Source organism: Girardinichthys multiradiatus, chromosome 13, assembly GCF_021462225.1.
Source record: "Girardinichthys multiradiatus isolate DD_20200921_A chromosome 13, DD_fGirMul_XY1, whole genome shotgun sequence".
In the NCBI taxonomy this organism is placed as follows: domain Eukaryota; kingdom Metazoa; phylum Chordata; class Actinopteri; order Cyprinodontiformes; family Goodeidae; genus Girardinichthys; species Girardinichthys multiradiatus.
Genome location: NC_061806.1, coordinates 23,821,748 through 23,838,179, shown reverse-complemented (window position 1 = coordinate 23,838,179; position 16,432 = coordinate 23,821,748). Strand labels below are relative to the sequence as shown.

General features: G+C 40.9%; 1 protein-coding gene across 2 annotated transcripts in view; it reads left to right on the top strand.

The window, feature by feature from the left end:
- Nucleotides 1–4,772: 4,772 nt before the first annotated feature.
- The window catches only part of fam91a1 (family with sequence similarity 91 member A1), a 36,018-nt gene continuing 24,358 nt past the window's right edge, over nt 4,773–16,432 (top strand). For both annotated transcript variants that reach the window (XM_047383930.1, XM_047383929.1), the window contains exons 1-5: nt 4,773–5,066; nt 8,644–8,728; nt 9,107–9,258; nt 12,827–12,884; nt 16,237–16,304. In XM_047383930.1, coding sequence (XP_047239886.1) covers nt 4,995–5,066; nt 8,644–8,728; nt 9,107–9,258; nt 12,827–12,884; nt 16,237–16,304 — 435 coding nt within the window. In that variant the 5' untranslated portion in view covers nt 4,773–4,994. The remainder of the gene's footprint in view (nt 5,067–8,643; nt 8,729–9,106; nt 9,259–12,826; nt 12,885–16,236; nt 16,305–16,432) is intronic.

The window sequence follows — 16,432 nt, the reverse complement described above, 5'->3', positions numbered from 1 at the left end:
ACACAGAGTTTTCCAGTTGGGCGCTGAGGAGAGTGCCATGAGGCCACTGTGTACATTCCTTCATCTAAGAATAGCCTAGTGGCCCACCATGACTGAGAACGGGCCTCTCATGTGACACAGAGTTGTTTGGAATCGCCAGGGTCCAGCAGAGGGAGTGAGTACAATGTCCCAGGAGTGGGACAATCATCCCAGGGACTTGAGTCAGCCATGAGGCATGCCCATCCTGAATGGTGCTTAATTAAAAAGCTCCTGAGTTTCCAACCTTTGTCAATCCTCCAGTGGTGTCTAACCCTAACGTCTTCTACCTCACAGATACCTGTAGTCCACCATGGGAGCAAATATAGATCACTGCTGATTAGGATAAAGAGTTGTAAGAACCAAAATGTTTCATCATGGTGTGGAGGTGAGCTGGTCCAAATGTGTGCACAATTTTATTGTAATGTTTGAATACTGTGAGGGTTTGAAACCAAATACAAATTCCTTATTTGTGTACATAAACATGGCAACAAAGACTGAATCTGAAATAAAGATTAGGGTTTTACTACTTCTGTTACAGCTCTATCATTCAGCAATTTCTACCTTCCATAGTCCTGAAGTGACATAAACAATTAAGAAATATAAAAGACAGAGAAATAAAAAAAACAAGCTGCACTTACACAGACATGTGAACTGTATGTATGTTATATCACATTTGATGCAGCTTCTTTTGTGAACATTTTTGTTGTAACGTTTTTGTAAGTTTTTGTAAAGCATGGACGGAGTGTGTTATATACAAAACTGACCATGCAAAGCTTTTATTAGAGTGCTTTCCACATTCACTGATGCCAAAAATGTGCAAAAAGTGTTAAAACAAAATGATTATTTATTAGAACCGCATGATCACAAACTGAAGTAAAAAGTATGGCATGGTTAAATTTCTCATATATGTGATTTTCTTTCAAAAAGTTACACAGGTAGATGTAAATGAGTTCAGGGCTCATATGAATACTAGACACCAGTCACTCCTTGCACTCTGAACAGCTTGCAGGTCAGCCGGATGTGTTATTGTCATGTTTGTTTAGCTTCATATGACAAGGATCTGGGGTTTCATGTCGGCAGATAAAATAACAGCTACAAGAAAGTGAGCTGTCAGACATCACGACATGTGGCGCTTTGGAGGACTTTGTCACCTTCTGAAACCTCACACTGACACCAGTTACTAAGTTACAGCTTCATTCCTGCAGATTAAGGTGTTACTTGGAGACATGTGTTAAAAATAACAGTGAGATATAACATTTTTTGAAATACTAATTCTCACATTCTTCCTGCTGTGTTCTTGCTGCTTGATAATGTTGGACTGCTGGTTATGATCTATTACCATGAAATATAGGATTTTAGTTTAATTTGTTTCTTTTTATATATGCAAAAATAAAAATACTGCATAAATCAGTATATGTTCTAAAAAGGAAGATAAGATTTTTTGTTGTTTACTTCTGCCAGCAGAAGTAAACAAAAGATTGTCGATGTTCTCTTTTCCAATCACCTTAGCTGTGAGTGATCTGCTTAAGAGGATTGCAAAGATTTTGTCTCTTAGTAAAACCCATGATTATAGACTTCCTTTTAATGAAGTTAATGTTTTTTATTTATACATCCAATACAAAATAGACTGCGCCACTCGATTCTTCCTACATCAGTTGCAACCAAAGAGGGGAAAATATCCCCCCCCCCATCATGCCCCTACCCACGCCGAGGACGGCTCTTTCCATCCAGGAGAGGGACGTCAACAAACTCTTCAGGAGACAGAACCCCTGGAAAGCTGCTGGACCGGATTCTGTCTCACCAGCCAGCCTGAAGCACTGCGCTGATCAGCTGTCTCCAGTCTTCACAGACATTTTCAACACCTCACTGGAGACATGTCATGTGCCAGCCTGCTTCAAGTCCTCCACCATTGTCCCTGTTCCCAAGAAGCCAAGGACCACAGGGCTTAATGACTTCAGACCCGTCGCCCTGACCTCTGTGGTGATGAAGTCCTTTGAACGCCTCGTGCTCTCACACCTAAAAGACATCACCGACCCCCTCCTGGACCCCCTGCAATTTGCCTACAGAGCCAACAGGTCTGTAGATGATGCAGTCAACTTAGCCCTTCACTTAATCCTCCGGCACCTGGACTCCACAGGAACATATGCCAGGATCCTGTTTGTGGATTTCAGCTCTGCCTTCAACACCATCGTCCCAGTTCTGCTACAGGAGAAGCTCTCCCAGCTCAGTGTGCCCGACTCCACCTGCAGGTGGATCACTGACTTCCTGTCTGACAGGAAGCAGCGCGTGAGGCTGGGGAAGCACGTCTCTGACTCCCTGACCATCAGCACCGGTTCCCCCCAAGGCTGTGTTCTCTCTCCTCTGCTCTTCTCCCTGTACACCAACAGCTGCACCTCCAGTCACCAGTCTGTCAAGCTTCTGAAGTTTGCGGACGACACCACCCTGATCGGACTCATCTCTGATGGTGACGAGTCCGCGTACAGATGGGAGGCGGACCATCTGTTGGACTGGTGCAGCCAGAACAACCTTGAGCTCAACGCTTTAAAGACAGTGGAGATGGTTGTGGACTTCAGGCAGAACCCAGCCCCACCTGCCCCCATCACCCTCTGTGACTCCAGAATTGACACTGGAATCTTTCCGCTTCCTGGGAACCATCATCTCCCAGGATCTCAAGTGGGAGCCAAACATCAGCTCCCTCATCAAGAAAGCCCAGCAGAGGATGTTCTTCCTGCGGCAGCTGAAGAAATTCAACCTGCCAAAGACTATGATGGTGCACTTCTACACAGCCATCATTGAGTCCATCCTCACCTCCTCCATCACCATCTGGTACGCCGCTGCTACAGCCAAGGATAAGGGCAGGCTGCAGCGTGTCATTCGGTCTGCTGAGAAGGTGATTGGCTGCAGTCTACTGTCGCTCCAGGAACTGTACACCTCCAGGACCCTGAAGCGGGCAGGGAAGATTCTGGCTGATCTCTCCCACCCCGGTCACAGACTCTTTGAGACTCTCCCCTCTGGCAGGAGGCTGCGGTCCATCCGGACCAAAACCTCACGCCACAAGAACAGTTTTTTCCCATCTGCCACCAGCCTGGTTAACAAAGCCCGGAAGCCACCCTGACACTCTCCCTTTCCCCCACATCCCCCTTTTTTGCTGACAGGACACTTGTAACCTGCAACTCTATGCGTTACATTAACGTTCAGCATGGACTCCTGCTTTACTTGCACTGCCATACTTGCACACTGATCACCTGCACTGTTGTATTGCTCTCGCACCCAATACTGCTCTACATTTACTCTCACTCACTTAAAACTGTGCACATATATTTATATTATGTTGTAGATATGTTTATACTGTTTAATTTGTATTGTATTGCACCGACTACGCCAAAACAAATTCCTTGTATGTCAAAAACGTACTTGGCAATAAAGCTTTTCTGATTCTGATTCTGATTGCACTGTACAAGGTTTCATAGGCCCTTGGAGGATTTAAAATTGGTCATGAAATGATTTTCACAAATTCATCCTTTGTTTTACTCTAAACTCACCTGGAGTGTTTGTTGCTAAAATGCTTAATCATAGTCTTATCTGAGTAAAGCACACAGTTCCAGTTAAAGTCGCACTAGCATTTAACCAACTCCACAATTACATTTGCAATGGTTGGACAGCGCAGGCTTTTTATGACATCCTGCTCCCATTAACCAGTTGGCATGTGGATACCATTTAAGGTTAGTTGTGAAGTGAGCTATGATAAACAGATCTGTTTAGATTATGATAGAATAGATAAAATAGAACACAAAACAAAATAATATAATATTTTTTTCTGTAACAATTGGAACAAAATTACGTGCCATCCTAATGGTGTTAGTGAAAAACAGGCTACTGCAGCAAAAGATTTATTTCAAGGCTTTTTACATATCTTTGCATAAGGAAAAAGAGAACAGGGGTTATCTATATATCTAATAGCAATATGAACAGTCTGACGGCTTTAAAGATGCTGCCACACTTTGTTTTCTTGCCATGTAAGTGTTATGCAGATCTAAACATAAGGAACAGCAACCCCTGTCACATCTTGAACAGTGTGTGCTGCTTTTTATGCACTGCCAGTTTGTGTATTAGGTCAAAGATGTGGAATTAATAGTGTTCAACTTCATCTGGATTGGCTATGATACTTTTGCATTGATGTCCCTCTCATGTTTTTATATAGGATCAGCAAATAGTCTGGGAATTTTTTTAATGCTCTGAGTCCCTTAGAGTGTTCAAAAAATTATTTGTCGAATTAATCAGAAACTAGGACCTGCTGTCAGTTTCAATTTTAGTTCAGTGGTGCAGACAGAGCATTTGCATGGTGTTGCCTAAGATTAGGTAAAGTGCTGCAACATTTGAGTGGCAGTTTTGTAAATGCTGTTAGTGCTTCAAATGATTAAAGGGTTAAGTATATAAACTGGAAAATGTATATTGTTTTGCTCTTTTGGTCTGGCATAATAACATGAAAACACAATTTATATTAACTAAAGGCTCTGTGGCTCTTGCCCTAAGTTTGTTCTCTCTTGGGATGAGTGGGGCTAACTTGCAACTGGCCCAATGGATTTAAAATACGATAATATTTAACAAGACCAACCAGCATCCTCCTTATACAATTTATAATCTACTCTAATGTCAAAGTAATGAACGTATTTCCAGGACAAACATCAAATGCAAAGTGAGGAGAGATTTATCCCCCAGTCTCGCCCTCGAGGTCCATTCAGCTCCAGCGTCACGCCTCAACCGGAAGTGACGAACGCCTCTCTGAAAAAATACAACAAGGAAGTGGCCGTTTATTGTGAGGGAAAATAACCAGTGGATTAAACGTCTCCTCACATTTGGAGTGTTTTTGCTTCACGGTCGGGTGCCAGGGAGACTGAAGTCACCGTGGACTCGCCCGGGAGCCCATTTCAGGTCGCCGCGAAGGATTCTGCTCTTAGCCAGCTCGGTAGCTAGCGATGAACACGGACGTGGAATTTCACATCAGGCAGAATTATCCGTGGAACAAGCTGCCAGCTAATGTTAAACAGGTACCATGCTTTTAAATGTTTCCTGCATTGGGGGGGAGAGGGGGCTACGGAGCAGGGGCTGTCAATGTCACGGCGGAGCTCCGTGTGTCATTCAGGCAGCTGTCAGTCTCCGTTGCTACGGAGCCATAACCGACCACCATCCATCGACTGCAGCCACTCAAGCTCTGTTCTGCTACTCTAACGTCACATGACAGATTGGTTGATACGAGGCTCACATGATCTTCGCGCGTGGGGGCCCACCTGCAGATTCCGCGCACACACCTCCTTGCATAATCTGTTTTATCCGTGCATCATCAAGAATAAGGTGTTTTTCATACGCGATCCCCTTAAATCCTTCATAATGCATCAATGATATGCCTTCATTTAAGCAGAACCCCGGAAAGAGGTGAGTCGGGACGGGTTGCATACAAAAGCTTTGTGCTGCTGCCCTCATTCTAGGGGATCCTCCTAAAGCTTGGACTCGCAACCCTGCTCCTGGACTGATGCTTGAGCAAGAGCTGCAACCTCGAGCTTCAGTGCATTTTTGAGGATTTTGTTTGATTGATCAACATGATGTATTGTATAATTGTGAAGTGGGAGGAAGAAGATACATAGTCAAAAAATAATGCCAGTAAAATCCTAAAAACTGTGACGTGCATTTGTATTCAGCCCCCCTGAACCAATGCATTGTAGAACCAACTGGGGTTGTTTCCACCAGCTTTGCACATAGAGGCTGAAATTTTGGCTGGTTCCTCTTTGCAAAATAACTCAAACTCTATCAGACTGGATGTCATTGGGTCATTGTCCTGCTGGATGGTGATTCTCCACCCCAGCCTCAAGTTTTTTCCATGGTCTAAAAGGTTTCCTTTCAGAACTGCCCTGTATTTAGTTCCATCAATCTTCCCATCAACTCTGATTAGCTCTCCTGTTTCTGTTGAAGACATGTTTGACCATGGTGTGTTTATGGTGATATATAGAATTAGTTTTGGTAGTTTTCCACATGTAAGCCAAAAGTAGGACCTGCGTCTGCATTTAGTGTAGGACATATTCGACAATTTAACATCCTGTAGATTTTCAATCTAAGTTAGCCAAAGAGGCAGTGAAATAGTGCTTTACCACACTGCTTAAGCCAACTAAAGCCTCAGGATTTCTGGGAAATTACAGGTATTAAAACCCAACTAGATAAATGTTTTGTTCTCAGATGTATAGAATTATCTAAAACAAACTACAGGAAATATTTAAAAAAAAAAGTTGGTGTGGAAAAATATGAAATAGTTGTTTTGTAGGAACCCTGTATTTTGTCCAGTTAACTCACTTTGGTTGCTGTAAATGAGCAAAAATAAACCATTAGAACCTGAAAGTATTTCTCACTTTACAGAAATAAATACAGTACTAGGATACATTGTAGCCATAGCTGCCCTGGGGCAGACTGACAGAAGTGGGGCTGCCATACAATAGGCACTCCTGGGCCCTCTGACCACCATCAGCAGGCAAGGCTGTCTTTCATCCAATAATGCCCTTTTAACCTTTGCCATAATAATAAGATACCCACATATTCTTCTCGTGTTTTTTTTAAAAGCCATGATTAATTTCCATCTTTGCCATACATAACCGTATACAATTTCAGATTTTTATTTATTTATGCTGCTTAAATGGCAGTTTTAAGGCTAAGTCTGTTTAAAAAACAGTTTAATTGTATTTTCTTTCCATGAATTATCTCCATATATTAAAAATATACATGTACATTTTGCAGGTGTAACCTCTTAAATGCAAGTAGTAGCAATTAAGTCACTTTTCCCTATTCTATATATGGAAATTGCATTTCCTTTTGCAGTGGTTTTATCTGAATCTGAGAGTGTCAGAAAATAGTAGCCATATTGTTTTGAATAATTATTGTTTTCATGCAAAGTCAGTAAAAAGAGTTTTTTTTGTTATTTTCAGTTTTTCTTTTCTTTTCCATCACAAATATTAAAATCCGTAGATTAACAGGAATACAGGAGATAATATCATTTAGCAGAGCGCATCAAAAGATAGCAATAGGGAATGATAAAAAAGATGGAAACTGCTAAAGTTATGCAAAAATGAAACCCATAATAGACAAAAAAAATGACCCAGGAGGGATATTTCTAAATGCCTTAGAATGAGATGACATCACAGTGAGTCTTAGTCCATGATATACTGGGGTTGGACAATGAAACTGAAACACCTGGTTTTAGACCACAATAATTTATTAGTATGGTGTAGGGCCTCCTTTTGCGGCCAATACAGCATCAATTCGTCTTGGGAATGACATATACAAGTCCTGTACAGTGGTCAGAGGGATTTTAAGCCATTGTTCTTGCAGGATAGTGACCAGGTCACTACGTGATACTGGTGGAGGAAAACGTTTCCTGATTCGCTCCTCCGAAACACCCCAAAGTGGCTCAATAATATTTAGATCTAGTGACTGTGCAGGCCATGGGAGATGTTCAACTTCACTTTCATGTTCATCAAACCAATCTTTCACCAGTCTTGCTGTGTGTATTGGTGCATTGTCATCCTGATACACGGCACCACCTTCAGGATACAATGTTTGAACCATTGGATGCACATGGTCCTCAAGAATGGTTCGGTAGTCCTTGGCAGTGACGTGCCCATCTAGCACAAGTATTGGGTCAAGGGAATGCCATGATATGGCAGCCCAAACCATCACTGATCCACCCCCATGCTTCACTCTGGGCATGCAACAGTCTGGGTGGTACACTTCTTTGGGGCTTCTCCACACCATAACTCTCCTGGATGTGGGGAAAACAGTAAAGGTGGACTCATCAGAGAACAATACATGTTTCACATTGTCCACAGCCCAAGATTTGGGCTCCTTGCACCATTGAAACCGACGTTTAGCATTGGCATGATTGACCAAAGGTTTGACTATAGCAGCCCGGCCGTGTATATTGACCCTGTGGAGCTCCTGACGGACAGTTCTGGTGGAAACAGGAGAGTTGAGGTGCACATTTAATTCTGACGTGATTTGGGCAGCCGTGTTTTTATGTTTTTTGGATACAATCCGGGTTAGCACCCGAACATCCCTTTCAGACAGCTTCTTCTTGCGTCCACAGTTAATCCTGTTGGATGTGGTTCGTCCTTCTTGATGGTATGCTGACATTACCCTGGATACCGTGGCTCTTGATACATCACAAAGACTTGCTGTCTTGGTCACAGATGCGCCAGCAAGACGTGCACCAACAATTTGTCCTCTTTTGAACTCTGGTATGTCACCCATAATGTTGTGTGCATTTCAATATTTTGAGCAAGACTGTGCTCTTACCCTGCTAATTGAACCTTCACACTCTGCTCTTACTGGTGCAATGTGCAATCAATGAAGACTGGCTACCAGGCTGGTCCAATTTAGCCATTAAACCTCCCACACTAAAATGACAGGTGTTTCAATTTCATTGTCCAACCCTTGTAAGTCACCATAACACAAAAACTCTTCACATTGCACAGCCAAGAGGAGAAGAACAATTTTGAAAGAGAGTTACTGTTAATTTCCGCTGCCTACTCAGTAAAGATATTCCTGCCTTGATCCTTACAGGTGTGCCTTTGTTCTCTTTTGCAGAGTTTGGGGAACTCACAGCGCGAGTATGAGAAGCACGTGCTGCTGTACAGCATCCGCAACCAGCTGCGATTCCGCAATAACCTAGGTGAGCACATCTGTTCGCCAAACTGGTCTGGGTCACAGCAGATTGTGATGGAGTGTGAGATTAAAGATGTTCTGCTTTCAAAACTGTCAGTAGGGAAACAACTGATCCTTTATTATCACACTTGCATGCATCAAGAAAGTGATTACAGTACAGAACCAATCAATAGTTACCGAAAACATTTCAGAATGGCTCTTTAATTTACACTGCATGTAATCAACATGAGAGCAGTGTTTCTGCCTTTGTGACTTGGTGTTCTTAGAGTAGTGAGTCTCATTTTAGCCCGAATTGATTGATTGATCGACTGTAAACCTTTCCTTGCAAGCACTTGTTGTTTGTGACCTGACTGCTGTCTGTGGGTGTGTGTTTTTTATCGAGCAGTCCGCCACGTCAGGAAGGATGAGCGCAGGTACTACGAGGAGCTGCTGAAGTACAGCCGGGACCACCTGATACTGTACCCCTACCACCTGTCTGATATCATGGTCAAAGGGCTGAGAGTCACTCCGTTCTCATACTACATAGGAATCATGGAGGTAAGGAGCTTCTGCCGCAGTGCAGACTGGAACTTGAAAGGCGGAGGTTTTCTTTTGTGAGGGACACGTAGAATCGTCTCTCTAAGTGGGTTCTAAAACACCAGAACAACTATAGTTCAGCCGCTGCTTTTAGAACGACGGGCTGGATTCACTCAGAGGAACAAAGCGGACAAATCTTCTGTTATAGCCGTGAAGATCTTCTTATTGCTTTTGAAACATCCAGCCTCTGTTCATCTTAAGTGTACGTCTTTAATATTAGCAGCGCAGCAGGGTTGTGTGTTTTAGCCAAAAAAATAAACATTTATAAGAAATTGAGCTGTTGACAGCTTTGTGCTATTATGTTTAAAGAGTTTTTCCTACTTTACAGAAAACATGAGTATGACTATATAATTTGGCAAACCTAAATGGATCATAAATCATTGAAGTAGGCACATGTTGAGGATACATTTGTATAAAGTAACTGTTCACGAACCTGTATCTTACAGTTGGACCTAGAATTATTTAATGCCCCACTACAAAACTAGCTTTGTTGGCAAACATGGATTCTTGTGAAATCTTAGCCCAGTCTTCAGGGGGCATCAACCTCCAGTGGACCTTGAGACATGGATCATTCTACTGTTTGGACTGTCTGAGGCCCAAGCTTCAGCTTCCTCACAGACAACCTGAGATTTTTCTCCCATCCTCCCAGGATTTCCTGAAACTTGAATGAATCCATCTTTCCCTCCACATGCTGATGATTTCCAGTGCCAGAGAAGTAAAACAGTCCCAGAGCCTCACCGAGCAACTGCCATGCTTTACTGTAGGCATAGTTTTCCTTTCAGGTTATCCTTCATTCTTCTTCCCTCAGACATACGGTTGATCCATAGGCCCAAAAAGTTCTTGTATTTGATTCATCATTCCACATAACAGAATGTCAAAACATTTTTGCTTATTTAGCTAGTTTTGAGCAAACTGGAGAAGAGCTTTCTTTTGTTCTCCTGGGGTACTGGGTTTTGAACACCTTCCCTTTGGGGCTCAAGTGACAGCTATTGCTAGATTCCTCTTCCTGCCACCAAGTAGCGTAGCCACTCTTTCCTTAAATTTAAACTCATAAACTGATGTCTTATTGGAACTTTTTAAACAATTATTTTGGCTTATCCAGCTTACAGTCCAGCTATTTATGGTTCTCTATTTCGAGCATACCTGAGGCAGCTAAAGAAGCCCCTGATGGGGCCCTTTTAGGTTACAGCATTGGTTTGCACTTTAAGTTTGTACTGCAGTATTAGTTTTATTTTGTTTAGATTTTTGTCTGGGATTTGTTTTGGCAGAGTATGATCAATAATACAACCTAAAGGATAACATGTAAAAATAAACACTTGTTTTCAACATTGTACTATTTAACCTGTTCCTGTGTAATTTGTTTACTGCAAACATCTGAACATATTTGCATCGGTAGTTGCAACTCATAACTAGCTTGACATTACAATGCGGACCTGGTCTATTTGGCAGCAAAAATAACCAGAGAGCAAAAACCCTACCTGGTTTGCAGAATAATTTCTGGTTTGGATTATAATTGGAAGAACATTTTGTATCAATCTGACACTAGGTGTCAGTCTGTGGTCAGTAAAGGACAGTACACAGTGACCACACTGCACTACTTTGTATTGTTCCAGAGACATTCTGAGATGTGAATAAGTAGTATCCTAAACCACTCCATTATAGCTCTGGCTGTTTGTTTTGGGTTCTACTTCATTCCCAAGTCTTTTGCAGCCTTTAACAGGGTTTTTTTTTTTTTGTCAGGATTTTCCCTTAGTTAGATCTAAGATCATCTTGTCTGTAGCTACTGAAGAAGATAATTGCCACAGTACAATGCTTCCACCAACATGTCTCAGTCTGCTCAAAACCATCCAAGATCAAAATGATCAAGGGATATGAATACCTTTGTGAGGCACTGTAGCAGCTCAGGAATACACAGATACCGGATCCCAGGATTAAAACTCCTAGGAAAAATCAATGATTCTGTCTCTGCATTCAGTGTGGGCTTTGTTTGCTGGATGGCTTAGACTTGCTAATAAAGTGCCGAATGTTGTCTGAGGTTTGGAAAGATGAGCTTTTAAACCTGTGGAAGGACAGTTTTCATGGGGGAGAAGGTGGATTTACATGAAGGATTAGTTCAAGGCTTTCACAAATGTCTGTAGCTATGCACTAATATGTTGTTTTCTTTTGACAAGAGCACTGGTAGAACAGGAGATGCGGCTCAGGGAACTTTTATCACGCTGGCTATGAATGCTATAACACAGACGACAATATTTAAAAACAATTATCAAACACTCTGACTATAATAAAGATTTGCCTAAATTGTTTCCAGACGATCCAGGCGATTTAAAAAAGAGGGAATTATTATATTCTCTCTCTCTCTTTTTTTTTTTTAAAGGGCTGCACGGTGGTGCAGTTGGTAGCACTGTTGCCTTGCAGCAAGAAGGTCCTGGGTTCGATTCCCGGCCTGGAGTCTTTCTGCATGGAGTTCGCATGTTCTCCCCGTGCATGTGTGGGTTCTCACCAGGTACTCTGGCTTCCTCCCACAGTCCAAAGACATGCCTGTTAGGTTAATTGGTAACTCTAAATTGCCCTTGGGTGTATGAATGAGTGTGTGCATGGTTGTTTGTGTGTTGCCCTGCGATGGACTGGCGACCTGTCCAGGGTGTACCCTGCCTCTCGCCCATAGACTGCTGGAGATAGGCACCAGCTCCCCTGCAACCCACTATGGAATAAGCGGTAGAAAATGAATGAAGGAATTATTATAGTAACTTTTCAAACCTCCTGCAGCAGGTAGCTGTGCTGCAGTGCTAACGCTAGCTTGTACATAAACAGGAGGAACAAGTGGAAATTTGGTTTTAGCTGTTATTTTAAATTTCTGTCCTTTTCTATGAAAAAGCTGCAAGAGACATATGCTGCCATAAGGGGGTCTCACTACCAATGTATCTGATAGGTTCTCCATAACTTTTCTTACTGCTTAATTTAGTTTGCATTAACGCAAAGCCTGCGTTAACACAAATGAAAGAGAAAGTAATCTGTGAACACTGGCTGCTGAAATTGACATTCCTGTAAAACATTGCAGGCATTTAGACACTTTTCAGGCTATGTGGATGAATAGACCAGATCCCCTGCATTCCCACACACTCTTTGCTTGCATTATTCTGTGCAAATGCCAGGTCAAACATTAGATTGTTCCACATTTAGCATTCTTTCTATTTTATTTGGAGATATGTGACAAGCATGCTCTGTGTTGTTTTTGCTACCTTATAAATTGGAAAGAAGACCAACAATTTTAGCTCTCAGCTCATTTACAAAGGCATCACCATCTTTCCCTTGCCTGCTTAACTAATCTCCATGGAGCTTTAACTCCGGCTACTGAATTGCCGAAAGCGATGTCACATTGTTAATCCATCCTCAGAACTTAATGGAACAGGGAGCAGAAATTAGCTCGGCTACCAAAATCCGACAATCCTTTTATTAATCAGCAGTTGGTGGCACACTTTAATTCCTTCCTTTTGTTTCCCACCTTTCTTCTTGTTTTTTGCTCCTTCAGGATATCATGAACAGTGAGAAGAGTTACGACTCCTTGCCCAACTTCACTGCTGCTGACTGTGAGTTTTTTTTTCTCCAATTTTATTGCCAGTTTTTTCCTCTTTGCGCCTACAATGTTGAAATTATTTTAAAAAGCTTCCGTTAAGCTCCCACATCTACTCATCGTTTGTCCTCTGTCTCCTCCACATCGTTCATCTCTGACTCGTTTCACGGCCGTTAAATAATAAGATTTAGGAATCTAATGGCTGTGATTGTGAAAAGGTCAGAAGGTCACTAGAAAGTTGTCCTAGAAGGTTTGTTTGATTCATCATTGTTATCTTTAGGTGGATATTATTTAAATTAGAATAACATGGCAAATGTTGTTTATTTTAGCAATTTAAACCAAAAAGTGAAAATTGTATACTATGTAGTTTTAATAAAGAGGAATGTACTATTATTATTAATATATTAATATGAATTTTGTTTGACTCCTGTAAAGAACTTTGAGTATTTTGAAAATCGCTATGCAAATAAAAGGTATTTTTATTATTATACTTCCGGTGTTTATTTCTGTTAATTTTGATGGTTATGGCTTACAGCTAATAAAAACCAAAATTCAATTTCTTCCAATAAATAATAATTTCTTGGACAGAAGTGTTGTCCTAATGAAAGTTTTGTCTTTCCACTGTACAGAATATGCACCCAGTTGTTGCTCGGAGCACATTTTGAATGAGGTATTGCATAATTATGGCATTGCATGGAGGAGATCAACCTACAGTTCTGCTGAGGTGTTAAAAATGCCCATATTGGTTTAATAGTGGCCCTTAGGTCATCTGGTGTCTTACATCTTTCTTTTGACAATACTCCATAGATTCTCTATGGCATTTAGGTCAGATCAGCAACAGTCTTGTTCCTCCTTAGCCCAGGTAAGACACTTCTGACATCTCTTATCCTGGAGAGGTTTGACAAAAGTAAGGTGATAGTTACGACACACTAGGTCTTGGCCCGTATGCCTGTGTCTAGTGGCTCTTGAAGCACTGACTCCACCAGCAGTCCACAGCCTGTGAATCTCCATCGAACTTGAATGGGTTTTGATTCATAATCCTCTCAAGGCTGTAGTTATTCCTGTTGTATATGAACTCTTTTTAACCTTACTTTTTCCATCCACAAAATTTTCCATTTGTTTCTTTGAATACAGCATTCTGTAAACAGTCAGCTTCTTTAGTAACGACCTTTTGTTGCCTAACCTTCTTATGGAGGTTTTCTATAACTATCTACTGAACTTGTCAAGTCATTAGTCTTTCCTGCTTTGGTCCTAATATAATATTTTATTTGTAGAAATAGGTTGTTTTTTTAAAAATTGGTTTTATGTAATAATCTTATTTTCTAAGAAACGGATATGCCCGTTTTTATTAGCTGTAAGCCATAATCACCAGTTTCACTTTTTCAGTTTAACTGCTGAAATAAAATAACATTTTACTGATATAGTTTAATTTCCTTAGTTTCCTTCCTGTTTATTAAACCTTACCTGAAACAAGTTTATGAAAATAGAATTATCTAAGGGGAATAGATCCTACTTATCGTTAGATTTTACCTGCCTTTTCTCTTTAGAGTGCTTCTTTTATTTGTAAACTTACTTTCTTGAGAATATAGTTTTATGGGTTATAAATAATCAAACTAAAAGCAGACCCAACAGTTCAGACTATGATGCATACATGATCTCACTTGTTCTTTGACAAATAGGCATGTTTGAATATCTGCATTACATGATGTCAGCTGTAATATTTTTTAAGCCTCCCATGAGGAACCCAATTTTGCGGTTGCTTTCATTTTGTGGAGCTCACGTGCAGTTATAGTGCTCTCTGTTGCCAAGTGAAACAGGCTTTGGCACAGATTTGTGAGTGGCTGAGTCCTTCAGCGCAGAACCTTCCGGCTGTGGAGACAGAAGGCCGTGTTCTGTGGGTACCTCCCTCCGATAAACCCCCTCAGGATGAGCTTTGGACTGCGTTGCGCAGAAGTGGGCGGATGGAGATGCAGAACTAGCGTGCCTGACAGAGTTTGACGTGGGTGGATGTTTGTGTCCTGGTGAAACAGCAGGGTGGGTGTGTGCTGTGTTTGGAGTCTGATTTGGAGAAGAGTTACATGTTCTAATTGGTATCAGGCTCACATGCAGCAGACTATTGCAGTAGATAAAATAAACGGTGACAAGGTTGGACTTCAGGCATCTGTGGGTAATATTAAACTTTTGTTATTTATGCCAGAATTTTCTCAGGTTCACCAAATGCATTTAAATGCATCGTTCTGCTCACTGACATGAAAGACTAATTATTTGGGGGCTTTAAATGAATCACTCCAGTGATTTTTCCAGGGTTCAGTGGTAAAACATGATGCACATTTGGTTTACAAAAGTTTAATTTATGGATTTTCTCTAATCCATGCAGAGTCAAAATTATGCAGTGCTGTGAAGAAGTATTTGTCCTGCTTACAGATTCTGTCTGTTTTTTGCCTTTTTGTCACACTCGTGTGCTTCAGATCCACCCAGCAAATTGTAATTTCCAACACAGACAACATAGGTAAATACAAAAATAACTTTTCAAATTCGAATTTTATTTATTAAAGTATTAGGGTTTATTTAAAAATGTTTGCCGTTTATTTTATGTTACTCTATTTTCTCAATATGTGTAAACTTCTAACCAGCACTGTTGCCTAGAAGATCCACACATTCACTTTTCATCGCTTCAGTTATTCTTATAATAATTATAATTTTTATAATCATAATCAAGAGTTACTTCTTATGCAATAAATTAAACAAGGAAGAATTAATGTAAAGACCTTTTTATGTAGAAAACACTGATGTGTATCTGCAAACTCCAAGTATCAAAGCACCTTCAATGTGACCTGAGCTGTTACGGATTAATGATCCTCCTCCATGTCTAGCTTGTCTTAAACTCCATCTTGTGTCTGTATAGTTGGAGCAAACTGATTGCAAAGATAGTAATGAAATATAGACAGACTGAGCTGAAATTAGAGCTGTTGACACTTATTAAATTAGATGTGGTCTAATATTCAGATGAGGAAACTGCTTGTCCAGCTTTGCACCTCCTATAAATTTGCTTTCTTGCTTCACAGCAGCAGAGAGAAATAAGTATTTGTAAGTCAAGAGCATGTTATCAATAAACGCGGTCTTAGTCTGGTTACATTTCATTTAATTACAGAAAATACTGTTATGTTGGCAAAAGTGCAAAGATCTCCTATTTAAAGCAGTGTAACATCTACCACCCTATCATGATGCACAGATACGTTTTATTTTTTAACCAGGGTTGTTTTTCTATTCATCTCTGAATAAACGTCCTTGTGTCTGTTGTCCCTTCTCTACTTCTAACAATCCACACAATAAACTGACTAACTTTTAATTTTTCTGTCATCACACAGGTCTGAGGCTTCTTGGCATTGGGAGAAACCAGTACATTGACCTTATGAACCAGTGCAGATCCTCCAAAGTAGGATATGTTTATACACATTTTACTTCAGAAGGTCCACAGAATTACACACCAGGTTTTAGGGGTTTTATTGCACCAATGAGAAATCAATACTGTAGTTTTGTTTTGACAGACATTTTAAAAATATT